The 25,449-nt window shown below is 55.0% G+C and overlaps 3 protein-coding genes across 16 annotated transcripts; 1 reads left to right on the top strand and 2 right to left on the bottom strand.

Annotated features, from left to right (window-relative positions):
- Nucleotides 1–130: 130 nt before the first annotated feature.
- AGPAT1 (1-acylglycerol-3-phosphate O-acyltransferase 1) lies at nt 131–9,647 on the top strand. 6 transcript variants are annotated; one of them, XM_058665210.1, is made up of 8 exons: nt 1,687–1,965; nt 3,109–3,202; nt 6,667–6,875; nt 7,094–7,227; nt 7,507–7,682; nt 7,807–7,902; nt 8,003–8,075; nt 8,535–9,647. In XM_058665210.1, the coding sequence occupies exons 3-8, from the start codon at nt 6,676–6,678 to the stop codon at nt 8,717–8,719; spliced, it is 864 nt and encodes a 287-aa protein (XP_058521193.1). In that variant the 5' UTR covers nt 1,687–1,965; nt 3,109–3,202; nt 6,667–6,675; the 3' UTR covers nt 8,720–9,647. The 6 variants fall into 6 exon arrangements, with proteins under 6 accessions (XP_058521179.1, XP_058521187.1, XP_058521198.1 ...); XM_058665196.1 differs by lacking the exons at nt 1,687–1,965; nt 3,109–3,202 and adding an exon at nt 131–374; XM_058665204.1 differs by lacking the exons at nt 1,687–1,965; nt 3,109–3,202 and adding an exon at nt 406–658.
- A 91-nt stretch (nt 9,648–9,738) lies between these two features.
- EGFL8 (EGF like domain multiple 8) lies at nt 9,739–11,603 on the bottom strand. 5 transcript variants are annotated; one of them, XM_004598676.2, is made up of 8 exons: nt 11,488–11,603; nt 11,165–11,287; nt 10,976–11,085; nt 10,799–10,894; nt 10,539–10,709; nt 10,381–10,460; nt 10,148–10,301; nt 9,739–9,912 (listed from the first exon to the last, which is right to left on the bottom strand). In XM_004598676.2, the coding sequence occupies exons 1-8, from the start codon at nt 11,589–11,591 to the stop codon at nt 9,866–9,868; spliced, it is 885 nt and encodes a 294-aa protein (XP_004598733.2). In that variant the 5' UTR covers nt 11,592–11,603; the 3' UTR covers nt 9,739–9,865. The 5 variants fall into 5 exon arrangements, with proteins under 5 accessions (XP_004598733.2, XP_058521095.1, XP_058521087.1 ...); XM_058665112.1 differs by having other exon boundaries at nt 10,799–11,085; XM_058665104.1 differs by lacking the exon at nt 11,488–11,603 and having other exon boundaries at nt 11,165–11,472.
- A 1,393-nt stretch (nt 11,604–12,996) lies between these two features.
- On the bottom strand, nt 12,997–24,541 carry PPT2 (palmitoyl-protein thioesterase 2). Of its 5 annotated transcripts, none has more exons than XM_058665150.1 (9): nt 24,282–24,541; nt 22,863–23,050; nt 22,486–22,639; nt 21,964–22,059; nt 21,767–21,874; nt 20,008–20,091; nt 19,815–19,899; nt 13,981–14,035; nt 12,997–13,830 (listed from the first exon to the last, which is right to left on the bottom strand). In XM_058665150.1, the coding sequence occupies exons 2-9, from the start codon at nt 23,040–23,042 to the stop codon at nt 13,687–13,689; spliced, it is 906 nt and encodes a 301-aa protein (XP_058521133.1). In that variant the 5' UTR covers nt 23,043–23,050; nt 24,282–24,541; the 3' UTR covers nt 12,997–13,686. The 5 variants fall into 5 exon arrangements, with proteins under 5 accessions (XP_058521133.1, XP_004598734.1, XP_058521141.1 ...); XM_004598677.4 differs by lacking the exon at nt 24,282–24,541 and adding an exon at nt 23,977–24,128; XM_058665158.1 differs by lacking the exon at nt 24,282–24,541 and adding an exon at nt 23,328–23,816.
- Nucleotides 24,542–25,449: the final 908 nt, after the last annotated feature.

Below are 25,449 nucleotides of genomic sequence, written 5' to 3' on the forward strand. Positions count from 1 at the left end.
ATCTTGTCGCTATGGTTACTGCTCTGCCATTGGCGGGGCTTGCAGTTCAAAGACCTCGGCGGGGCTTCATCCGGGTCCTCGGACGGTGGCCTCTCTCTGCTGATTGGGCGGCTTCTTTGGCCCCTAATTGGCCGAGGTCGGGAACGACTGCGGAGGGCTCGGGAAGGAGGGCAAACACCAGGGTCGCAGGGTTCAAAATGGCTCCGGCCCCCTTGGGTGACGTAGAGAGCAGAACTTGGGTCCTCCAGTCCCTTGTAGTGAAGAAGAGAGCGGGACTGGGACTAGCCCGACGTCTGGAGGGTACGAGCGTGGAGCTGCGGTGCTGGTGTTAACCCCTCTCCCTCGGCAGGCTGACTCGGGCCGCCCCTCTCTAGGTGATTTCCAGGGCAGGACTTTCTAAGTTAAAGGCCCAAGTCGTCTTTAATGTGACATGGAGCAGCACAGAGCTGCCCGCGACTCCCTTTCAGGTCTCAGGAGTGTTAAAAGGCCTGGCTCGCGGCCTCTGAGAGGTGCCGAAAGGGCAAAGCCCTCCTCCTCTCAGGTGGTCGGCAGCGGCATGGGGCTAAACCCTCCCTTTCCTTCTGGTAAAGGGGTCTTCCTGGGCCGGAGCCTTGCCTACAGTCGGGAACCCTTACTGTGGCCCAGGGAACGGAATTAGGTAACAGCCACTCCATGACCCGTGTTCTCGATATCCTGATCCCCAGGGTGTGGAAACACTGGCCAGGCAAAGGTGTGGCCCAGGGCGGGAGGCGGCTGGCTGCGCACCAACATACAGGTCCTAGCCTCCACGCGCCTCGGGATGCAGGGAGATGAGTTGGGAGGTGTGCAGAAGGGGTGCGGTTTCAGGAGTCTTTGGAGAGGCTCAGCCAAGAAGATGCTGAGAGGAAGGGGTGGCGGGATGGTCCCGATCAAGGGGTGAGCGGTGAAGGCACTGGAACAAGTACACAGCTGTACCCCAGGTTGTCAGCACCCTTCCTCCAACTTGTTTTCTAGGAAACAATCGTTATTCTTAATTAGTATGGGAAAAGATGCATCCCGATGAGGGGGTGGAGGAATTGTCCCGGTTTGGATAGGAAAGAACTGGGAAAAGGAGAAGAACTGAGGTAAAAGCATGGACGAGAAATGTGCCAGCAGTCCAGCAAGTGTGTGGGTGGTTGGGTGGAGGAGGACTGGACTGCTGGAAGATAGTGGAGGACAAAGGGCACCGAGGCCGGACTAGAGGGCTGGAGCGCCAAGTGGGGAAGACAGGGAGCCCTAGGCAGGAGAGAAGAAGTGAACTCGGTGCTTGGCATACAGTAGGTGCTTAACTCGTGTTCGAAATTGAATGGGGGATGGAACGAGTGTGTGCGGGAAGAATTGGAGGGAAGAGGCAGTCGATGCTGGAGACGAAGGAAAAGCGGCAGTGAAAGGATGGAGAACGAGAAAGCGCGTGTAGAGGGGGGCATATAGCGCCCAGCCCGAGCTGAGCGTGAAGAAAAAGGGGTGGGGGGGAAAAAAAGATGCAGCCAGACCCCATCCCGGCTCAGAGACCAGGGAGAAGCCAGCTGAGCTCTGCCGGGGCGGAGCCAGCCTGACTCCGGCCTGCGCGGGAGGAGGCGCCAGGGTCTCAGCTGCAGGCCATTGGCAAAAGCAACCGCCCATCACCGCCCCCCACTTCCTGGCCAGCCCCGGAAACCAGCAAGCATTGGGGAGGGGTAGGGGGGGAGGATAGCGGCGGCAGCAGCCCCAGCCCTCAGAGAGACAGCAGGAAGGGAGGGAGGGAGGGTGCTGGGGGGACAACCCCCCACCATTCCTGCCGCTATGGGTTCAGGCTCCCACGCCCACCTCCCCTCCATCGGCCGGGGCTAGGACGCCCCCAAGTCCCGTCGCCCCCCCTTGGCACCGACAGAGACACAGCCGCCACCACCGCTGCCGCAGCCTGGCTGGGGAGGGGGCCGGCCCCCCAGGCCCCCCACCCCCATTGAGGTGTGGGCGGGAACGGGTTGGGAGGAGGGGGGAGGCGGGGAGGGGGAGGGTTGGGTCTGGGAGGGCTACTGGGCAGATGGGTGCTGGGGGCGGCGGGGAAGAGGGGCCTGAGGGAGGAAGGATGGAAGGAACGTGAAAACCCTGGGGACTGGGGGGTGTGGACAAGGAGTCCAGGAGAGGGAGTTCCCTACACAGCCCCGTGATCCCACATAACTCTTGGGGGTGGGAGGGGGACGGGAGAGGTGGCCAGCATCAGCTTTCTGAGGCACCTGAGGACCCCTTGTCTGTCAGTGGCCTCCACACCCTGCTGGACTCTGACTGACCGCACCTGCCTTGTGGGGCCGTGTTTTCTACCTGTGTCTCTGTGCCTTTGGCGTGTCTCATGTCTCGTGCAGCCAGGGTGCCCCTGTGCTGGCTCTCGGCTGTGCCAGCAGTTATTTTCTGTCAGAATTACCGTTCACTTGTCTTGTGTTGGTGTCTCACAGACTCAGTACTGCAAGTGTGTGAATTTTTCTGTATTGCACTGACTCCGTGGTTTCCTATTACTTGCACATTTTACAGCTTGGCATGTTTATTGCAGCAGGTAAAACTTAGCTGATTCTGGCTCCCATCTCACCTTCTGCAGGCATCTTCATGTGTGGAATTCTGTGGCTTAGCCAAGTCTTGCACACTCTTGGTGTTGGGAGTGAATCAGTCCAGTTTTGCGGAGTGTTTTCCTCATTGAGGTTCTCACCACACACGTGCCCACCCTTGGCGTGACCCATTGATGTGAAATATCCCTAGTGTATGGGCTCCTTGGTGACACATGCTGTTCACTTCACAGATGTGTTGTCAGTGGGTTTTGTGAGCTGTATGTTCACTACCCACTTGGTGCTCCATTGTATTTGTCAGTCCTTAGACATGTGTGCTCCAAAGGGAACGGGGTCCCCCCCGACCTCCGGACCATCGTCCCTGTGTGTCCTACCTTGCCAACACCCAGGCCTGTGTCTCTCCACACAGCACACACAGGCGCTCTGTGTTCTGGGCTCCACGCTGTGATAGGTCCATTCTGCTGTGACCCCAGTGGTCTGTGCAGATTTCTAGGTCACGTGTACCCCCTCTTCTCACATACATGGCAACAGCAGCCTCTTTCTCCTGTGATAGGTTGTGTTGTTGGTGCGGTTGTGTGCCCTGATGTGTGCAATCCCTTCCTTGCAGCTGTCGCCCCGCCTTGACCACGGCTCCAGGTTGATTGTAGGTATGTGCTCAGAGTAGGTTTCTGGGAAGTTGCAGCACATTCAGGACTTTCCCAGTGACTGTACCCAGTATTCCTAGAGAGGGTGGCTGTGTCGGTCACTATGAGAACCACCATCTCTGTCATCCATTATCATGTGGGTGTACATGCAGGCTGATGTTCAGGGAAGCACTGGGGATTAGATGGAATCCCTGGCCTCAGTCTGCTTGCAGCCTAGGGGAAAGGAAGGTGGAGGTGAGCAGTCACTCACAGTGTGAGCCGTAGACTTGGGGGTGCAGCTGCTGACTGGAACCCTGTCCCCAGACCTGCCTCAGTACCTCTGGAATGAGGCCCCAGCATTGGCACTTCCAAGCCTTGAGAACCAGCTAGAATGGGACAGGTTCAGAAAGGTGACACCGGGCTGCCTGAGGCAAGAGAGGAGCTAGGAGGACAGGTCCAAGGGTCAGCGGCAGGGAGGACCAGGGTGTGTATGAAGAACCCAAGGGATTCAGTTTGGAGCAGAAAGTGTTTCTGTCAGAATATAAGCAGAAATCAACCTGGGAGGAAGACAGGGAAGGGCTTAGATTCATGTTATAAAAAAATCTGGTTGCCACGTGGGAGATAGACTGGGGAGGAAGTTAGGAGGCTGCTGCAAATAGTCCAGGAGAGCGCGCAGGTCTGAGGCGGCAGGGGCGGCGCTGTGGAGCCTGCTGGGTCTTCAAGTTTCCTGCAGCACCTGCCTGTTCCCTCCATCCTGGGCAGTAGACTTCCCTCCCTCTGAGCACAGCCCTTCCTGCCCCAGGGAGGGAGTGCCTCTAGCCTTGATAGGATTGACAGGTATTTCCTGCACTCCTTTTTTTGTGAAATATGACCCTGCCCCCAACACCAGGACTGAATGGAGGAAGGAGGAAGAACCTAGAAGGCAGGTTCTGCATGCCTGTGCCGCTTCCTCCTGAGCCCTGTACTGTCCCAGGGAAGGTGGCATGAATGCCCCTTTCATTGTCCCCTCCTCTACTCACCTGATGACACCTGCACCGGGACTGCCCGTCCACATTGCCTCCTTGTCGCTGGAAGGGTGGTAGGATTTGTTGGCCTTGCCTATCTGTGGAGGCAGAACTGGTGAATGTAGCTACTTCAGGTATGTCCTTGAGTTTCCTGGGAATGGGGGAGGCTACCAGGATGGACAGATTTTTCTAGGTATGCATTTAATTTTTCTGTCTCAGTCACTGTGTGTCTATGTGAATGTCTCAGCATTAAATGGCTATGTGTTTGCATTGGTGACAGGTGCCTCTGTGGCCGCTAGCACTCCGTATGAGTCTGAGGGTGTCTGTCATCTTCACTGTACCTGCTATGGACTCTGTATATAAGAGCACAGGCTACTCAGGGTTAATCTGGAAACTACAATCCAGGAGATGTGCAATCTCACCTGTTTAACCTCTCTGGGCCTAGCACCTTAAAACTTAAACAATATGAGAGTGCCTTCAAAAAGTTCATGGAAATGCATATTATGAACCGTTTTTTTTTCCTTTTTTTTTTTTCACATCCAAATAAACCAAATAAACTTGTCCTTTGATCCCATTTTCCACAAACTTTTTGAAGTTTCTTTATCATTTACCCTGTGGATCACAACTAAGAGTTTATTTATTATTTTTTAAAAGATTTATTTTTATTGGAAAGGCAGGTCTACAGAGAAAAGGAGAGTCAGAGAGATCTTCCATCTGCTGGTTCATTCTCCAAATGGCCATAACAGCCGGAAGCAGGCGGAACCAAAGCAAGGAGCCAAGAGCTTCTTCCAGGCTCCTGTGTTTCAGGGTCCCCAGGCTTTGAGCTGTCCTCTACTCTCTCCCAGGCAGACAGGGAACTGGATGGAAGTGGAACAGTTGGGACATGAACCAGCATCCATATGGGGTCCCAGCACTTGCAAGATGGAGGATTAGTCAATTGAGCCATTTCTCCAGGCCCCACAACTAAGAGTTTAATATAGTATATAGAGCAGTACTGTCCAACAGAAATATGTGAGCTACATATGTCATTTTTTTAAAAAAGATTTACATATTTGAAAGGCAGTGTGACAGAGACCTTTTACCTTCTGGCTCATTCCCAAATGGCAGCAACAGCCAGGTGTGGGCCAGGCGGAAGCCAGGAGCTAGGAATTTTACCCAGGTCTCCCACATCAGGGAAGGGGTCTAAGCACTTGGGCTGTCATCTGTTGCCTTCCCAGGCACATTAGGACTCCGGACTGAAAGTAGAACAGCCTGTACTCAAACCAGTGTTCCACTATGGGATGCTAGCTAACACTGTAGATGGCAGTTTAACTCACTACACTACCACACTGAACCCCCCCCCACACACACACATACTTTAAATATTATTTTCTGATAGACATATTGAAAAAGTAAAAACAGGGCCCGGCGGCGTGGCCTAGCGGCTAAAGTCCTCGCCTTGAACGCCCTGGGATCCCATATGGGCGCTGGTTCTGATCCCGGCAGCTCCACTTCCCATCCAGCTCCCTGCTTGTGGCCTGGGAAAGCAGTTGAGGACGGCCCAAAGCTATGGGACCCTGCACCCACGTGGGAGACCCGGAGGAGGTTCCTGGTTCCTGGCTGAGGATCGGCACAGCACCGACCGTTGTGGCTCACTTGGGGAGTGAATCATCAGACGGAAGATCTTCCTCTCTCTCCTCCTCTCTGTATGTCTGACTTTCCAATAAAAATAAATCTTTTATAAAAAAAGTAAAAACAGTAAAATTAATATTAATATACTTTTATCGAACCCCATGTAGCCAAAGGAAATCACTATAAAAGATGAATTAAAGACCTTATTTTTCAATAAGGTCTTTAAAGTCTGATGTGCATTTTACATTTCCAGCACATTTTAATCCGGGCTAGCCCAGTCTCGAGTGCTCAGTGGTCACATGTGGCTGGTGTCTGCTGTATTGGACAGCCCAGGTCAAGACCACCCTAAGACACTTGCCAGCTGCAAGTGTTGGCAGCCATCACGGCCATTCTAGTCTCATGTATCTGTGCCTGTCTCATGTCCCTTACCTGTGTTAATATAAGTGTGCTTTGAGACTCGGGAAAAACAGAATTGAAAGATAAGTTTATTTTGGTACAAAAAAAATTTTTTTAATCCATGAATACTTTTTCATGGTACATGCATTCCATGAACTTTCTGAAGTGCATCTATGTTTCTGGAACTTTCAGAGAGAGGAGTGGGAGAACCGTCCTGAGCTCCACATTCCTGCCCGCCCCCTCCTCGGAAGGCCTCCTGGGAGGGTGTCCTCAGGAGCACTGGGCCCAGTCTGTGGCTCTGGAGCCTTCATGGAGAGGAGTGGGAGAACTGTCCTGAGCTCCACGTTCCTGCCTGTGCCCCTCCTGTGTCTTTGGCCTTTGTCTTGGGAGCACAGCCACCACCTCATTTTCTGTGTGCTGCTTTTCCTCCTCCCCGCCACACACCAAGCTAACTGGCCCTCACTCGGTGCCCTGCAGGTGGCCAGAATGGAGCTGTGGCCCGGGGCGTGGACGGTGCTGCTGCTGCTCTGCCTGCTGCTGCTCATCTTGCTGCCCACCCTGTGGTTCTGCAGTCCCAGTGCCAAGTACTTCTTTAAGATGGCCTTCTACAACGGCTGGATCCTCTTCCTGGCTGTGCTCGCCATCCCTGTGTGTGCCGTGCGGGGCCGCAACGTCGAGAACATGAAGTGAGGGGCACAGGGTGTTGGGTGACAAGGGAACCCAGGGGTGAGAAGCAAGTGGTGAAGGCATGGGGAACGGGGTGGGTGGGGTGAGAGAGGCAAAATACAAGGCAGGGGGGCAGAGGCTGCAAAGACAATTCAGAGGCCGGGCGGGGGGCGGGGAGCCAAAGCCTGCAGGTGGACATCTGTGGATCCCACCAGGACCCTTTGCCATGACCCCACAGGATCTTGCGTCTAATGCTGCTCCACATCAAATACCTGTATGGGATCCGAGTGGAGGTGCGAGGGGCTCACCACTTCCCTCCCTCTCAGCCCTACGTTGTCGTCTCTAACCACCAGAGCTCCCTCGACTTGCTTGGTGAGACCCCAGCACAGGGCACACCTCCCCCAGCCATGTGCTCCCTCCTGGAGCCATCCCAAGAATATCCTCAGCTCCTCTTCCTCGGGAATGGTGCCCCTTCACTCCTTCCTCAGGCCACCTATGCCCCAGTAGGTCTGTCCTAAGAGGGGTCTTACCCCTTGAGCCATTTTTCCCTTTCCTTGGGGCTCCTTCCTGCTAGCATGGGTGAGGACCTGCGTGGGCTAGGCTGCACCCTGCCTGCACGCCGATCCTTACCTCATGCCCACCCCGCCCAAGGGATGATGGAGGTGCTGCCAGGCCGCTGTGTGCCCATTGCCAAGCGTGAGCTCCTATGGGCTGGCTCTGCGGGGCTGGCCTGCTGGCTGGCAGGAGTCATCTTCATTGACCGGAAGCGCACAGGGGATGCCATCAGTGTCATGTCTGAGGTCGCCCAGACCCTGCTCACCCAGGACGTGAGTCATCCCGGGGAAATGGGGACTGGGCCAGACCAAGGGGCCTCAGCGGTTCACTGCGGTGCCGTGTGCACACTGACCCCTGGACATGTGTGTATGTGGTTCTTGATGTCTTTTCCTGCAGGTGAGGGTCTGGGTTTTTCCAGAGGGAACAAGAAACCACAACGGGTCCATGCTGCCCTTTAAACGTGGCGCCTTCCACCTTGCAGTGCAGGCCCAGGTGAGTGCCACTTCTCCTCTGGCTGCTCAGCCCCCAGCCCAACATCCCTTCCTTCCTGGAACAGGCTGTGGGACTGAAAGCGCTTTACCCCCCTCCCCAGGTTCCCATTGTCCCAATAGTCATGTCCTCCTATCGAGACTTCTACTGCAAGAAGGAGCGCCGCTTCACATCAGGTGAGGACTCAGCACCTTGGGTAGGCTGTGGCCCCAGAGCTCCATGGGGGGAAGAGGGTGTCCTTGCATGTCAGAATCTTGAGGTGACCCCCAGGATCACCTGCTCTGAGCCAGTGTCAGCCCGTATTTATGAAGTACCCACCGCACTCTGCTAAGGGAGTAGGGTAGCACTTGGCCCTGCAGAAGGAGCTGTCAGTTTCTAGCAGGCCTGTGTGTGCAAAGTTGTAATGACCAGCACTGAACCCAGACAGCAGGGGCTGGGTGGGGGGGTGGTTCCTGGGGTGTCTGGGAAAGCAGGCGGGAAGGCAGGAGGGCACCAGCAAACAAAGTGGGAGGTAGTCCAGCCCAGAAGGAAAACAAAAGGTGGAGGAGAGGAGAGCAGGACTGCTCAGAAGCTGGGCCCCACCTGTCGGCAAAGACTTAGGAGGACAGGCCATGATGGTGCCTCCCCCATCCCAGGGCGATGTCAAGTGCGGGTGCTGCCCCCAGTGCCCACAGAAGGGCTGACACCAGATGACGTCCCAGCGCTGGCTGACAGAGTCCGGCACTCCATGCTCACCGTTTTCCGGGAAATCTCCACTGACGGCCGGGGTGGGGGTGACTATGTGAAGAAGCCTGGGGGAGCAGGCGAGGCCCGGCTCTGAGCTCCCCTCCCATCATCCCACCTTCCTCTCCACACCTGCCAACCCAGTGGGCCCTGAAGCAGGGCCAGGCTGTCTTTCTTCACCCTCCCCTCCACGTAGTCTCCTCTTTGGAATCGTCAACTTCTGAATGTGAATCCAGCACCACTCCTTGCTCCTCCCCTGCCCTCACTCTAGCCCTCACCTCCTGCCACCTTGTCTGTGGGACAGTCACCTTTCCCTCAAGTGGCTCAGCTCACACAGGGGTGTGGAACATTGCAGTCCAACCTCAGTGGACTCTCCTTTGTGCTCCTCTCCCTCTGCATTGACCGTGGACTCCTCCGTTCTGTGGAACAAGCCACCCCCCACCACAGGGATGGATTTGGTGGACTCTTCCCCTTGGGAGGAGGAGCCCACAGATTGTGGCTGGAAGCTGAGGCCTGGGGAGTCCCTCAGCCCCCTCCCAGTGCAGCCTCTGCCAGACGGGGCTGGACTCTTTCAACTGGGGGCTCAGCCCTGTCCGGGCCCACATACCCAGGGTTGACACCCTTCCAAATGCCAGTATGATCTCCACGTTTCTGCCTCTCCCCCACCCCACCCCCACGGTACAGTTCTTCAGGGGGCTTGGCCTCAACATGAGCAGGAGGCAGCCGTCAGGTGCTGCACGCACTTTCTGCTCCTGGGGAGTCGGGGAAAGGAACCAAACCCGGGATGGAGGGGTAGGAAGGCTTTAATTTATTTTCTTTCTTTTGAGTTTCCCCCTCTTGGCGCCAGTTTTCATTTCCTCCCAGTGGCATTAGGCTCTCCCTGCCGCCCACTCCAGGCCTGTTCCCACAATTGGGGGATGTGGGCTGGGAGCAAAAGGAGAGGTTGGGACCCAGTTTTTTGTGGTTGGTTTTTATTCATAATCTGGATAACAGCAAGAAAATGAAAATAAAGAGAGAGAGAGAGAGCTGGGCGTTTTTGTGTGTTGAGTTGAACCAACAGTCTTGGCCCAGCCAGGAGACTCAAGGGCAGGCTGCAGGACCACCTGCACCCTGGCCTCTGCATGCCTTCTTCCACTCTGCCGGTCCCAAGGCTGCATCTGCAGCTGCTAGGTGCCCAATCCGAGGGGATTAGTGGGGTTCAGTTTCCGTATAAATTAGGGGGCAGGGTTGCTGCAGGGGCTCTTTAACGCTGACTGAGGCTCCCGCCCAGGCTGTTGTCTTCACAGGAGCCTGGTTAATGACAGGAAGACAGGCAGACCCAATGGGGGCGGGGCAGAGGCTGCCATGCTCCCCCAACACTGAACTGTGAAACCTCCTTTGCCCTCAGCAGCAGTCAAGTGGGCTGGTCAGGGAGGGTAAGGGCAGAGCGGGCTCCCGGGAGGGGTTTCTGGGAGAGGGAATCCAGAGTTGGGGAGCAGCATCAGAACAGCAGGGGCGGTGGGGAGGGGGGAGCTGGAGGACTCACAGGTGCCCAGCCTCTCCTCCAGCAGCAGCACCTGGTCGCTGAGAGAGTCGATTCTGTCGCCTCGGCCCCACAGCTCGGCCACCTGTTCTGGCTGCAGCTCCTCAGGCGGCATGGGCAGCACCGCCCGCACCCAAGCCCCAGCCTGACTGGCCCACTGCCAACAAGAGGAGCCTCAGGGTGTTGGCGACGGAGTCCACCACGCCGCAGACCTGATGCCAGGCACCTCGGCTCACCTGCTCCAACCGCTCCAGGCGCCCTCGCAGCTCGCGAATTTCACGCTTCAGGGCGCGCCCTTCGGGTTCGGCCTCCCGAACTAGGGCAGAGAAGGGGGTGGGGTGACCACTGCCCCACCACGGCCGCAGGGCCCGGGCCCTCGCCTTCACCCACTCACCGGCCACGCTGAGGATACTGGCGCTGGTTGGGGCTTCCGGGGGCCCCTCGGTGCAAGTGCGCCCGTCGGGGCCCAGCAGCAGACCGCGAGGGCAGCTGCAGGTGAAGCTGCCCTCCGTGTTGTGACAGCGGTGCGAGCAGAGGGAGACGCCAGCCCTACACTCGTCCACGTCTGCTTACCAGAAGGAGCAAAGGGCTCGGCGGGGGGCACGGGCGGGGTGGGGGACGCCGCTGGGAGGGGGCGGAGGCGAGGCGACTCACCCACGTGACAGTGCTTCCCCCCCCAGCCGGGGGCGCACTCGCACTGGTCCGGCCGGATGCAGCGGCCTCCGTTCAGGCAGGGCTTGGCGCAGATGGCTGCGGGGTGGTGGAGATGGGGCTCAAACTTCCTGCACCTCCCCCGCACCGCCCCCAGGGCCCTGGGAGACACTGCCTCACCTTCACAGGTGAGCGCCCCGGGGTGCCGCTTCTTCCAGCCCTGGCAGCATGTGGTGTGAGTTTGGAGCACCTCGCGCCTCACCTCCCGCCATGCCACGCGGTAGGTGGTCCTGAAACAGAGCGCCTGCCTAGGGTGGTGTTGCTTGGGGTTCTCTGAGAAAGCCCAGAGTCCCGCTCCCTGTCCCTCACCTGTAGGTGCTGCAGACCTGCCTCCCGGAGCACAGGGTCAGGTAGGGCTTGTACACTGGTTGGCTGTAGGATTCGTTGTAGCGGAGGGGGACTAGCAGTGTCTGCTTAGAGCAGACCCCCTGGCTGCAGCCATGCCAGAGGAACATTGAGTGGGTGAGGGCTGGAGGACCCAGCAGTCCCCCACTTGCCTTCTGGGAGCATTGATGCCCAGCTCCGCATCCCCGGAGGAGACAGCCTCTCATGTCTCCTTTGACCTCCTGTGGAGTCCACTCCAAGAGAGGCTCCCGCAGACCCCACCGCACCCCCATCCCCTGGGTTGTCACCTCTCTTTGAGGGTTCCACTCCTCTTGGCCCCCTCAGCCGATATCAGTAGCAGGAGGAAGAAGAGTTGGCTTAAGAGAATGCGCAGCTCAGCCCCAGACCCCATGGTTTCTCTTGGACTTTGATGGACTGCCGGCAAGAAAAGATGAATGGGTGCCCTTCCTCTCTCCTGCTAACTTCTCCAGCCCCAGCAAGAGCAGTCTGCCTGTTCCCGCTAAGGAAGTGACAACACTAGCCTTTACACCAGGACTGTCCACACCTGTGTGTATCCTCTGCATAGCCTGGGGGACACACACCTGGTTATCCCTCCCCCAGGACCATCCCATCTCTAATATGACCTCTAACTTCATCCTTCAAAAGCTGAGAGAAGCAGGTACACCTTCACACACACAAACCCAAGCACCTGCAGACTCCACACCTCAAGCCTTCCTACTACCTTCACACACCTTAAAGGTGTACCCCAGCTTAGACCATGTCCCCCAACTCACACGACTCTTGAGTGACATCCTCCTTCCCATTCCCCATTAACATTCTCTCCCCACCTGGCTTCCCGTCTCTCCTGGGAGACTTCAGGCAGACAGAACAGTCTCAGCAGCAGGAACTCGGGCTGGTGGGTGGGCCTGGCGGGCCGGGAGGGAGAGGAGGGGCTGGGCCAGACAGGGTCCTCCCATTGCTGCCTTTTTCCACAAGCCTCCTTCTTAGCTCCAGCCTGGTCAAGTCAGTGGGGTCAGGCCCCACTGCTGTCACTCCCACTGCCAACAAAAGGGTCCCTAGAAATATCTTCCCAAGCCTATGAGCCCACTGCTTCTGGCTTCTCAAAGACAACAGAAGCTACTGGCCCTAACAGCAGCCCCCTAACACACACACCTTCCAGCCAGTTATCTGGCAGAGAGTTAGGGGCACAGAGAGAGCAGCTCGGGAACAAAGCGGTTCAGGTCTCAGAAGCAACAGGATCAGCTGACAGAAGCAAGGAGGGCAAGTTGTCATAGAGGGTAGTGGGGCAGCCCAGGGCACGGAGGGAGAAAACTGTCCTCATCTCTTGACATTTGTTAGGCCTTAGGGGCCAGAATTGAGTCAGTCTCCACTCCCCATGCCAGAGCAGACAGGGCCCTATTGTCTCCATCAAAATTCCTTGTTTCAAGGAAAAGGAGGCTCATTGTCTGGCCCCTTACCAAGCTCTGGCCAACAAAGGTCGAAAAGGGGCGCGACAAATGCCCACACTGACCCTCAGCCCCCTCATCTAGGCTGGGAAGGCATGCACATTTCACCCACGAGGTGGTGGCCCAACTCCACTGGAGCCCCAGGCTCAGCCCCCCAATCTCAGGCTGGGACAGGAAGAGAATTGTCTTCAGCAGGAAAGAACCCACAGAGAATCAGGAACCCACACAGAATGGGCATTGAGAAAGCGGAAACACCACGGGGGTTCCCACCCCAAAGCAGGCATCCGGGTACCCAGGCCTTGGGCCCTCCATCCCCACCCTTTTTGAGGAGCCAGGTCTCCACATGGAAATGAGCCAAGCCACACTGAGGAATGCAACTTTATTCCCATAAATACAGGAGAAACACCCATTCTAGGGCAGTTAAAAGAGGGGCTGGGGCCTCAAAGAAACTAGGCCCCCAGGGGTACCCCAACACTGATCATAGGGACTGGGGGATCCCCAAACCTGAGATGGGCCTCACAGGCCACAGATATTCCCCAACACTGACACTTCAAAAACGGAACTGTCCCCATAGGGGAGCCTCACTCTCACTTGGTCTTGCTTGGGAGTGAGAAGAGCTGACACACAGGGGAGTTCAGAGAAGGGAACATGAGAGAACAGAAGCTACAAATGTCCTGAGTGGCCTGAGGGAAGGAGGCCCCTATGGCACACAGGGGCTGGGTTCTCCTCCTGTGCAGCCAGATATGGAGGAGGAGCAGCAGCAGCAGCCAAAAGTTAAAAACCTGGATCCTCACATCCCAACCTCAGCCCCGGGAGAAAGGGGGAGCCCGGAGCACCCTCCAAACAAGAGGGCATGAGGTAGGGAAGCCCAGGACCTGTCACTTGTAGGGGGAGGAGCAGAGGAGGCGAATCTGGGAGCCCTGGTTGGTGGGGGCAGTGTGGGATCCGGGAGGTGGTCACAGGCGCACCAGACCACTTGCTTTCCAAGACCCCCATCAGGTCTCTGGGCTGAGGAGTTCCTGGGGAGCCCCAAAAGCATCCTCAGGAGAGCCAGGGTTTGATGCAGGTTTCATAGAGGGTGCGGTTGGAATGCCAGGTTGTGTGGGAGATCCCGGCCATCGGACACCTCACTATGGCCCCCCGCGCCAACAGAGTCTTCAAGCCGAAAGAATCGCGTAGATAAACCTTCAAGTGGGGCAAAGCACAAGAGAAAGACACAAGGAGAGACCTGGTGAGTTACTGCAGGTGCCCCGGGTCCCATCCCCACAGGGTCAGTGACAGGGAGATCTCTAGGGTGAAATGGGACAGTGGGTGAAGTGACCCCAAGGTGCTCACCAGTTGATCTTCCATCTCCAAGACGGTCTCATTTGCATCATAGAAACCGAAGAAGCTACAAAGAGATGGGGGAGGGGTTATCAGGAGAGCTGGTGGGGGCAGAAAACCAGGCTGGGATGGGACCCTGAAGGAACACTCAAATCTCATTCAAAGGACGGGAACAGATCTGATGGTGAAGAATGCCACAGAGCAACCAATTCATAGGCTTCAAATAATGTCGGGCCCGACGGCGTGGCCTAGTGGCTAAAGTCCTTGCCTTGAACGCACCGGGATCCCATATGGGCGCCGGTTCTAATCCCGGCAGCTCCACTTCCCATCCAGCTCCCTGCTTGTGGCCTGGGAAAGCAATCAAGGACGGCCCAATGCTTTGGGATCCTGCACCCGAGTAGGAGACCTGGAAGAGGTTCCTGGTTCCCGGCTTCGGATCGGCACGCACCGGCCCGTTGTGGCTCACTTGGGAAGTGAATCATCGGACGGAAGATCTTCCTCTCTGTCTCTGCTCCTCTCTGTATATCTGACTTTGTAATAAAAATAAATCTTTAAAAAAAAAAAAAAACAAATAATGTCAACGTTCATAGGTAAGGACTGTGTAAATATTCCAGATTAAGAAATACTAAAGAACTAAAGACAGGACAACTGGGGTAAGCATGGAGGCACAGCCAGTTAAACTGCTACCTGCAGCCCATACCAGAGTGGGATAGTCCAGCTTTAAAAAAACAAACAAACAAAAAACTTGAAGGCAGGTACAGAGAGACGGAAGGACAGATATTCCATCTTCCATCTGAGGGTCACTCCCCAAAATGCCACGATGGTCACAGCTGGGTCACTCTAAAGCTGGGAGCCAGGAGCATTCTTCTGGGTCAGCCATGTGGGTGCAAGGGACTATTCTTTGTGCTTACTTAGACCATTAAGTAGAGGAGCTGGGCCATGAACTGGAACTCATGAGATGCCGGCAGTACCATTAAGTAGAGGCCTAACATGTTATGCCACCATACTGCCTATATATTCCACTTTTTGTTTTGTTTTTAAGATCTATTTATTTTTATTGTAAAAGCAGATATACAGAGAGGAGAGACAGAGAAGATCTTCCGTTTGCTGATTCACTCTCTGAGTAGCCGCAATGGCCAGAGCTGAGCTGATCACAAGCCAGGAGCTTCTTCTGGGTCTTCCACACAGGTGCAGGGTCCCAAGGCTTTGGGCCGTCCTCGACTGCTTTTCCAGGCAATAAGCAGGGAGCTGGATGGGAAGTGGGGCTGCTGGGATTAGAATCGGCGCCCATATGGGATCCCGGTGCGTGCAAAGCGAGGACTTAACCACTATGCTATCATGCTAGGCCCATATTTACATATTTAGAAATCAAGAAATGTCATTCCTGCAGGCTACCTCAAAGGGTACCTATTTAAATGTTCACTATATTAAGTATATTTGAATGTCAGCATATACAAATGAATATAAAATACATTCAGGGAGCTAGTGTTGCGGCCCAGTGGGTCAAGCCTCCATCAGCAGCACCCGTATCCCATATGAGCACTCGTTCTAGTCCTAGCTGCTCTACTTTCAGTCGGGTCTCTGTTAATCTTCTGGTAGGGCAGTGGAAGATGGCTCAGGTCCTTGGGCTCCTGCATCCATGTACAGACCCAGGTGAGGCTTCCAAATCCTGACTTCAGCCTGTCCCAGCCCTAGCTGTTGCAGCCATTTGTGGAGTAAACCAGCATGTGGAAGAGATCTCTGCCTTTCAAATAATTAAACAATCTTTAAATATGTATATCTATTATTTTAGAAAAAGTGTTAATGGAAACATGATAAAATGTTGATTTGAGAAATCTAGCTTTATACTATTTTGGTAACATTTTTTAGGAAAAAATTTATTTAAAGATTTGACAGAGGGCCTGATGCAGTAGCCTAGTGGCTGAAGTTCTTGCTTTGCATGTGCCGGGATCCCATATGGGCACCGGTTCAAATCCAGGAGGCCCCACTTTTTATCCAGTTCTCAGCTTGTGGCTTGAGAAAACAGTTGAGGACGGTCTAAAGCCTTGGGACCCTGCACCCACGTGGGAAACCCGTAAGAGGTTCCTGGCTCCTGCCTTCAGATTGGCTCAGCTCCGGTCACTGAAGTCACTTGGGGAGTGAATCAGCAGACGGAAGATCTTTCTCTCTATATCTCCTTCTCCCTGTATATCTGCCTTTCCAGTTTAAAAAAAAACATCTGACAGAGTTAAGAACCAGAGAATTCTTCCATCCGCCAGTTCATTTTCCAAATGTACACAATAAGGCTGGGCCATACCAAAGATAGGGACGTGGAACTTCATCTGGGGCTCCCACAACATGTGTAGCAGAAGCCCCAGTCCTGGGCCATCATCCACGGCTTCCCAGGCACATCTGCAGGACGCTGAAGGGAAGCAGAGCACTCTTAAATAGGTACTCTGACGTGGGATGCTGGCATCACAGGCACTGGCCTAATCCACTGCACCACAGTGGCAGCGGTAGTAACTTCTCATTACTTTTTTTGTTCTTAAAGATTTATTTATTTTTGCTGGAAAGGCAGATCAGATTTAGGGAGAGAAGTGACAAAGATTTTCTATACACTGCATTACTCCCCAAATGGTCGCGATAGCTGGAGATGAGCTGATCAACAGCCAAGAGCCAGGAGCTTCTTCCCCATCTTCCGTGTGGGTGCAGGGTCCCAAGGATTTGGGCCATGGTCCACTAACTTTCTCAGACCATAAGCAGGGAGCTAGAAGTGAAGTGGAGTAGTTGGGACATAAACCAGCTCCTATGTGGATCCCAGCACTTGCAAGGTGAGGGTTTAGTCATTGAGCCATTGCACTGGGCCCAAGCTGCGATAACTTCTAAGTATGCATTATTTAAAACAAGTCTCAGGGCCCAGATCCTATACCCGCATGGGAGACTTGGAGTAAGCTCCTGACTCCTGGCCTCAGATCAGCTCAGCTCTGGCCATTGCAGCCCTTTAGGCAATGAGCCACTTTTTGGAAGATGTATCTCTCTGTAAATCTGCCTTTCAAACGAAAAAGTCTTTAGATTTAAAAAAAAAACACACAAAGAATATTTAGCTCAGGTATTGAGTGGACCCTGACCACAAGTAACAGAAAAGCTCATTGTGTTGGGACAACAGGCCACAGGGACAAAGAGGACGGGCCACATCCTAGTTTTAGAGCATCAGCATAGGATGTGAACGCCCTGGACTCCTGCACCGGGGAACACTGTTCCGCACAAAGGGGACAGTGACTGGCACAGACAAGTGAGGTATGGCTGTGGGCATGCAGGGGGCCGTGCTGAGGAGCTGGATGGCAGATGTGGGAAAGCAGCAAGGTCACAGCTCTGCTGGATACTGTTCAGTGTGCGTCTGTGTCTGTCTCTTACCTACCTGCCTTGTCCTACATGAGAAGATCTCATCATCGTTAAGACTCAGACAGCCTGACTTCACCAGTTACCTGTCCACTCTGTGAATGGGGGCATCCTTTGGTGTCAGGCGAAAATAACCATGAGTACCTTGTATTGTGGGGTTATCAAGAGGATAAAGGAGCTAACAGAACCACTTGGACCTGGGACAGCACCTTAGGACCTGGGTGGGGACTATCAATCCTGTGGTGGTTCTGGGTGGGAAATGAGATCACGGTGTAAAACCTATCCCTTACAACTGTGCTATTACAGTATTGTAAGGAGTGTCACCTCTTCACTCAGCACCTGCTGTCTCATGCCTTCCCGTCTCACTCAGAAGAAAACAAATGAGACACTGGGAAGAGGGGGAGATAAGGACTTATCATTTAGGCAGCATGGAGTTTCAGTTTGAGGAGGGAACATTCTAAAGGTGGATAGTGGTGGTGCCTGCCTGACAATATGGATTTTTGTAAACACTACAAAACTGTGCTTAAAATTAATTAAAATAAGGCCTGGCATGGTAGCCTAGCAGCTAAAGTCCTCGCCTTGCATGCACCAGGATCCCATATGGGCTCCAGATTTAATCCTGGCTGCCCCGCTTCCCATCCAGCTCCCTGCTTGTGATCTGGAAAAGCAGTGGAAACCTGCCCAAAGCCTTGGGACCCTACACCTGTGTGGGAGACCTAAATTTTATTCAAAAAAATAAAAAAAATTTATTTAAAAAAAAAAATCAGGGCCTTACTCTGACCCACAAAGGCTCCATGTAGCCAGTCCCCTGCGGCCTCTCTGCCTGCTCTCCCCAGCACCGTGTGCTCTGGCCATCCCGGTCTTCTCATTCCTCACACCTGCCCCAGGGCCTTGGGAGAGTCACTCCTCCCCCACACTGTTGCCCCATTCCCTCCCTCATTTCCTTCAGTCTGTATTCAAATCAACCTCCAGAGCCGCCTGCACAATAGTCCCCAGTCACCCTCTGACCCCTTTCCCTGCCTTATTTTGTCATGTAACATGATTCAGTAGTAACTATGGGCCTCCCTGACTAGATAAGCCACCTAACACCAGGGACTTGTCTTGACCACCGCGTCCCCAGAGCCCGGAACAGTGTGTGGACACATCATGCTCAATGAGTTTGGGCAACTGGTAACATTTCAGGTAACATTTCAGATCACCATGACAGGAGCCCACGTGGACTAAGTGCCACAAAGCCTCAGATGTTCCTGGGCACCACAAGGAAAGCACAAGGCTGAGGCAATTGATGGCTGCCAGGGCACTGGAGACGAGGGGCTGGTCTGTTCTGGACCCAGCATGTCTCCCAGGCTTCAGCCTGGAACAGGAGGGGCCAAAGGAGCCAGTTACATCACCGACCTAGCAGGATTCCAGTTGACCAATGGCACATCTGAATGGACATTCCTTATATAGTTGGGGGCACAGACAGCCCCTTTGCCTGCCCACGTGTCTGTAGGAGTATAAAACTCCTCCACACGTACCTCAGAGGCCCTTTTCGCCTCCATCTTCCTTCCCCTTTGTGCAAGGGGGACCAGGAGTGGATTTTCCAATAAAGCTTCCATTACAACTTTGAACAACTTGCTGATATTATTCTACCGGTGGGAGGGCGGTCAGTGGTCATCATCTAACAGCAATGAGAATGTTATAGACAGATAAAAAAGTGGTAGGAAATATAATAAATCGGGACCTGCTGCAATGGCTCAATTGGGTAATCCTCCCCTTGCAAGTGCCAGGATTCCATTTGGGAGCTGGTTTGTGTCCCATCTACTCCACTTCTCATCCTGCTCTGCTTGTGGCCTGGGGAGGCAGTAGAGGATGGCACGAAGCCTTGGGATCCTGCACCCACGTGGGAGACCCCCAAGAAACTCCTGGCTTTGGATCAGCTCAGCTCCGGTCACTGTGGCCACGGGGGAGTGAACTAACGGTTAAAAGATATTTTTCTCCATCTTTCTCAGCAAATATGCCTTTTCAATAAGAATAAGTAATATTTTTTAAAAGTACAATAAAATTACAAAGAGTTAGACACACACACTGCACCAAAACCAATTTTCTAACTTTTCTATTGTTCTAATGATGCAAGATGCAACCCTTGGGGATACAGGGTACACAGAGCCCTCATGCCATCTTTGCCATTTCCTAAAATTCTCTGAAATTACACATTTTTTTACCCAGAGCTGTGGTGGTAAGGATGGAAAGGAAGTAGATTCAGTAGGACGTAATGACCAGCCAGCCACAGGGCTTGGGGTATGACCTGCGGAGCCTGGGTATGACCTGCAGGTTTGGTCTGGGAGGGCAGAAAGAATGGAGTGGGGAGGCATTAGCCGAACAGCGGGAGGAGCAGGCCAGATCCAAGCAAGAGATAGAGACTGATGGGCCAAAGTCCTGAAGGGAATGTGTTTAGATAATCTTCAGGCCACACAGGCCCCTCTTACCTGGATTGCCAGGGAGTGATCACACCATCGTCAGGACCCCCAATCAGCACCAGGCGGCCCACACGAAGGAAGTTCTTTCGCCATGCTGCACGGAGAAGAGAAGACAGCCCTAGTCAGCCACCAGGGCCAGGCCAGAGGGAAGGACATAGGGGGTCGGAGACGCAAAGGGGATACCCAGCAGCATGTGGCTCACCAGTGGCGTTGGGATGGTCTCTTTCTCCATTGATGAGAGCCAGGAAGCTGCTGGCATTGAGGTACAAGTCATCATGGTGAGGGTCTGGGGACAAACAGCAGTTCCAAGATAGAGAAGGAGCAGTCAGGAGGCTGTGCTTACAGGTAGGTAGTCGGGTAGTGGGAGCAGCAACAATTATAAACAGGGCAGCAGGCACTCCTATACTTCTGTACAGCACTCACTATGAGGCAATGTTGTTCAAAGAACTGAAAGCAATTCCATGAGGGTCAAGCTATGTTAATATTTCACAAATGAGGAAAGCTGAGTCACAGCAAAGTTAAGCACCTGACCCAAAGTCACACAGCATGGTCAATGACCCAGGGGTAAAAATCTACCCTATTACTTTTATATTTTTAGGATTTAGTTATTTGGGTGACCATAGTCAACGACCAAGAGGTAAAATCTACCCTGTCACTTTTTCTTTTTTTTAGATTTACGTATTTTTTATTGTAAAGTCAGATATACAGAGAGGAGGAGAGACAGGAAGATCTTCCGTCTGATGATTCACTCCCCAAGTGACTGCTATGGCCAGTGCTGGGCCAATCCAAAGCCAGGAGCCAGGAACTTCCTCCAGGTCTCCCACGTGGGTGCAGGGTCCTAAGGCTTTGGGCCGTCCTCGACTGCTTTTCCAGGCCACAAGCAGGGAGCTGGATGGGAAGTGGAGCTGCTGGAATTAGAACCAGCACCTATATGGGATCCTGGCGCATTCAAGGCGAGGACTTTAGCTGCTAGGCCACACCGCTGTGCCCGTCACTTTTATATTTTTAAGATTTACTTATTTGGAAGATAAATTTTCCATCCAAAGCCAGAAGCCAGGTCCTCCAACAAAATCTCCTGTAGAAGGACAGTATGACCCTGGAAGGTCAGTGAGCACAGGATTACAATTGATTGAATAATATCTGTATGAGAACAACCGAATGGATACCTTTTATATAACTGATTGGATATCATCTGTATGAGAACAGTTGAGTGGACAGCATGTGAATGAGAACAGTTGGTGGAATATACAAGACAAAAGGAGTTCCAAACAAAAGTATAGAAACAGTTGATGGGTTTTGTTGATAAGCTCAATACTTCCTCCCTTATCCCATATGACCCTCAGTGTATACGTCTGATGCCACTAATAAACTTCGGCTATTGACCATCAGTCAGTAGTCCACCCGTGTTATTATCAGCTCCATGCACCAAGTCCAACGCTGCGGGACAGCGACAGTCTCCCACAGGGATGGCAGAGACCCACGTGCTTAGGTACGCATGGGCTGCCTTCCCAGGTGCAGTAGCAGGAAGCGGGATGGGACTGAGATGAGATGAGATACAGATACAGATGACCCGAAAGTGCAGCGAAAGCTACTACGCCACAAAGCCTGCCCCTGCCACTTGATTTTGTAGAACAAATTTGGCTAGAATCATTTATTTATATATTCACATTTATTTACATAAGGTCTGCAGCTGTCTTCAGACTACAACCAAAGCCAGCAGCCCCGGCAGTAATTTCATGGCCTACAAAACCCAAAATATCTTGTGTCTGGCTCTTTACCGAAAAGGCTTGTGGCCCCAGGCACCTGACACATCACCTCAGGCTGTGAGACGAGACACATCACTTCAGATGCACAGTGCTAGGAACGTGAAGTTACTGTCATTACTGCAGGGGTGACAGCCACAGCCTGCACCCCTAGGATGCCCTCTCTGTGGGGGCCCCACTTCCGCAGGCCCAACTCACCGTGCCAATAGTTGCAGATAGAGAACTCCTGGCCCCAGGGGCTATAGCAGATCCTGTAGAGGTTGGACCTCATGGAGGTGGGGAACAGCCACTTCAGGTAGTCAGTATCTGGTAAAAGAATGGCAGTGCCAAGTGGCCACAAACCTCGGTGCCCTGCAAGCCCAGGGCCTTCCATGCAGCCCACCATGCCCACTCACCCCCATATTGTCCCATCTGTGGCGAGGAGAGAGAGATGAAAGAATCCACGTTATGATCATCCATGACCGAGAGCAGCGCCCGGCACACAAGGCCCCCTGGAGAAAGAACACCATTGTCGGGGGAGGGAAAGGGGAACATGGTCTCAGGGGCAGCAAGACAAGGAGACACCTCCCAGCCAGACTGAACACAAAGCAGAAGGTCCAGAGAAGGCACACACACCTTATCCCAAAGGTCACCTGTCCCGTGACAGAGCCAGAATGGGGTCTAGGCTTGCTGGCGGTAGGATGCTTCTAAGAGCCCCCAGGCCCTGAAGTGCAAGAACCGAGAACAGCAGTCCAGGGAGCCTGCCCGCCCACACTGGGGACAGGGACATAAGACCAGGTGCCCAGGACAGTCAGGAGAGAAAGGGTTCAGGTGCCAGGGAGCTCTGTGACTGAGGACAGGGGCACAGGGAGGCATTTCTCAGACAAGCATCAGACCTCAGACAGTGCTTAGGAGTCGGGGTAGGGGGGCATGCCTACCCTGAGAGTAGCAGATGAGGTGCACTCCTTGAGGAGCCTTGGCCATGATGGGGGCCACAGCCTCTCGGAAGCCTTGCACCTGTTCCCACAGGGGTCGCAAGCTCTCTCGCCCATCAAAGAGATCCAGCACGGTCACCACAGTCCCCGGGTGTGTCTGTGGGGGAAGGAGGCAAAAACTAGGGAAGTGTCCCGCCCACTGGCCCGTGTCCATACGCCCCCGGCATCCTGCTAGAATCTGGGGTGCCGGTCCCCCAGCTCCCTCCCCACCAGCAGACCCACTCCTCGCGGAACCGGGCAGGCCCACACTGCCAGTCTTCCTACCCCCTCCCCAGCTTCACTGCCAGTGCCTTCACCGGAGGCGCCCCCCCACGACAGACCTCGTTGATATATTCCAGCAGGTGGCGGAAGCTGTACGAGCTGTCAAACAGCCCATGCACCACGATGACCGGCTTGTAGGAAGTGCTGCGGGGTGCGGGGGCTGCGGGCAGCAGCAACCAAACCGGCAGTAGGAGCAGGACCCAGGTCCAGGGCAGCTGCTGCCCCCTGAGCCCCAGCATGCTCCTGGCTGGGAAGGGAGAGAGAAGGGAGAGCCCGTGAGGGAGATGTCAACTCCTCCTCCCCCTCGCAACAGACGCCCGGCAATCAAGTGTCCCCTTCCTGCTCCCACGGCAGGTCCTGGTCACAAAATTACTTACTTTCACTCACTCCTGCCCCCCCCCACCCCACACACACACCTCTCCACCGCGCAGGTGCACCCGTGCGCACCTGATGTCCCGCCCCCAACTCAGCGCTCCGGGGGTCCACGGTCCCCAGGCCGAGGACCTTCCTAAGGCATCACACACCAACCACGCGCAAGCCGGGGTTCTGGACCACTCCAGAACAGCAAGCCAGGACTCCCCGCAGAGCGCAGCCTCCCACCTGGCCCGTGTCCCCGTAGGCCTCGGTCTTCCCGCTGTTTACTTCTCCCGACTGGAACCCACGGGGTAGGGAAGTGGGTGTGAGAAGTCAGCCCGCCAGGAACGACGGCTTGGAAGCGGGGAGGGCCGCTCGGGGTCGCGCAAAGCCGTCACGTCCGGGGCTTTCCCTGGCAACTGTGCGGGCGTCCCCCGTAACGCGGCCCGGGACCGGAGGGGCACTGGAACATTCCATTGCGCCCCAGGAGAGGGGGGTAAAATGGATGGAGCGATCCATTCAAGCCAGTGGAGAGAGGGAGAAGCAACGAATATTCTGGTGGCACCAAAAGAAAGCCCTGCTGCACCCAAACCCCCCAGGGCCTCGTTTCCCGGCTTTGATGTGCCCCCGCCTTCCAGTTCAAGCATCTGACTCCGCAGCGGAACGCGGAGTTCCCAAGGGAGACGCTGCGGAGCGGTCGGGGCACGGGAGGGGGTAGGGGAGTTGCGCCTGCTGCTGCTGCTGCAGGGCCCGGAGGACTGAAGGCAGCCCCGGAGAGCTCCTGGGCGCCCGCCCGCCCGCCCCGGGTCAGCGCCTTACAACTCTTGGTTCTGAAGTGCGTGTAGCAAGCTTGTCTCCAGAGACGCGGAGAGTCCTTCAGGTCCCTCAAGCCAAGTGCAGCCTGGCCCAGTCGCTCCCTCCGGTCTCGGCTTCCCTCCCCAGGACGACCCACCCCCAGGGGGGCGGAGAGCCCCCGGGGCCACGCCGACTCACGCCCTCGTGACCTCCGCGACCCCTACAATCCAGCCCTCCGTGGGCGCCTCCCAAAGCAGACCCTGCTTCCCCACCTCCACCGCAGGCCTCGGGCGCCTGCGCCTCCTCCTCTGCCGCTCCGCGCCCCCGACCCGATATGCCAGCGCCGGGGCCACAGCTCGGTTTGTGACGGCTTTTACTCGGTATCTGAAGACGCTACCAGGAACGAAACGATTTCCCAGCAGGTCTGAGCACCTCCCTCAGTTCCTAAGCTCTGGCCTCGGGCTGTCCCAGCCAAACCCATCTGCGCTCCGAATTGTGTCAAATGGGGATGGGCTGGGGGTGAGGGATCTGGGCCTCACGCGCACGCCTGAGAACCCAAAACGACCGGTGGGAGGCTGCGGTCGCAAGTCCCCGCAGCTGGGTGGTCTCCCGCCAGGACGCGGACAGCGACTGCCTCGAGGCGGGGCCTCCAGAACGGAGAAGCGGGGGTTACAGGGATGTCTCCCGTTTTGTTTCTACAAAAAGGCCAACTGGTGGTGGAAATCTCGCTAGACAGCCTGGCCTCAGCCCCCTCCCCACCCACGCGCTTCCAAGACGCCAAACGCAAATAAAAAGACTGCAATAACCGGGTGCCTCAGGTCGCGCTGGAGGTGGAGCTGCGCGTGGGCTGGGGTTGCCGGCAGGGGATGTGGGGAATGGAGGGGAACACGGGCTGGCCCAGGCAGTCCCAACAGGCGGAGGTGGAAGGGTAGAGCAAACGTGCCTTCCGCAGCCCCTCTGCTCCGTTGCTCTCCCCTGACGCTTTTGCAGAGCAGGTGCCTGAGCAGCCTCCCAAGCCCTCTCAGCCCCCTTCCCATCTTCAGCCCCTGCCGACCTGTCTATCCCCGAGTGATAAACCTGATCATCCCACTTTACTGCAGGCCCGGTTGTGTCCTGGAAACTTTTCAGATCCTCTCAGTTTTCAGTCTTTCCCAGAGCTCTCCCACACATGGCTCTCTGCTAAAAATGGAGAAAACTAGGGCCAGGGGTTTGGGAGAAGACGCTGGTGCCTTACAGGGAGGGAAGCAGACGTGCCTGAATGACCCAGGTTTGGAGGGAGGACCTGGGATACTGAATCTACTGTGCACCTGCTTGCTTCCTCCCATAACACAACCCCTAAAGCTAGTCTTGGAGGGGAAGACTCTAGAGAGTTCTCTCTCCCTCCTCCCTTCCTTTAGTCCCTCCCCCCTCGCCTGGTCTTGCCTCCCTGTTTCCATGACAACTCCAAGGGAGCCTAAACTGGGGGCTTGAATGCCAGGGTGAGAGGAGGAGAGAGGT

Source organism: Ochotona princeps, chromosome 1, assembly GCF_030435755.1.
Source record: "Ochotona princeps isolate mOchPri1 chromosome 1, mOchPri1.hap1, whole genome shotgun sequence".
Taxonomy (NCBI): Eukaryota; Metazoa; Chordata; class Mammalia; order Lagomorpha; family Ochotonidae; genus Ochotona; species Ochotona princeps.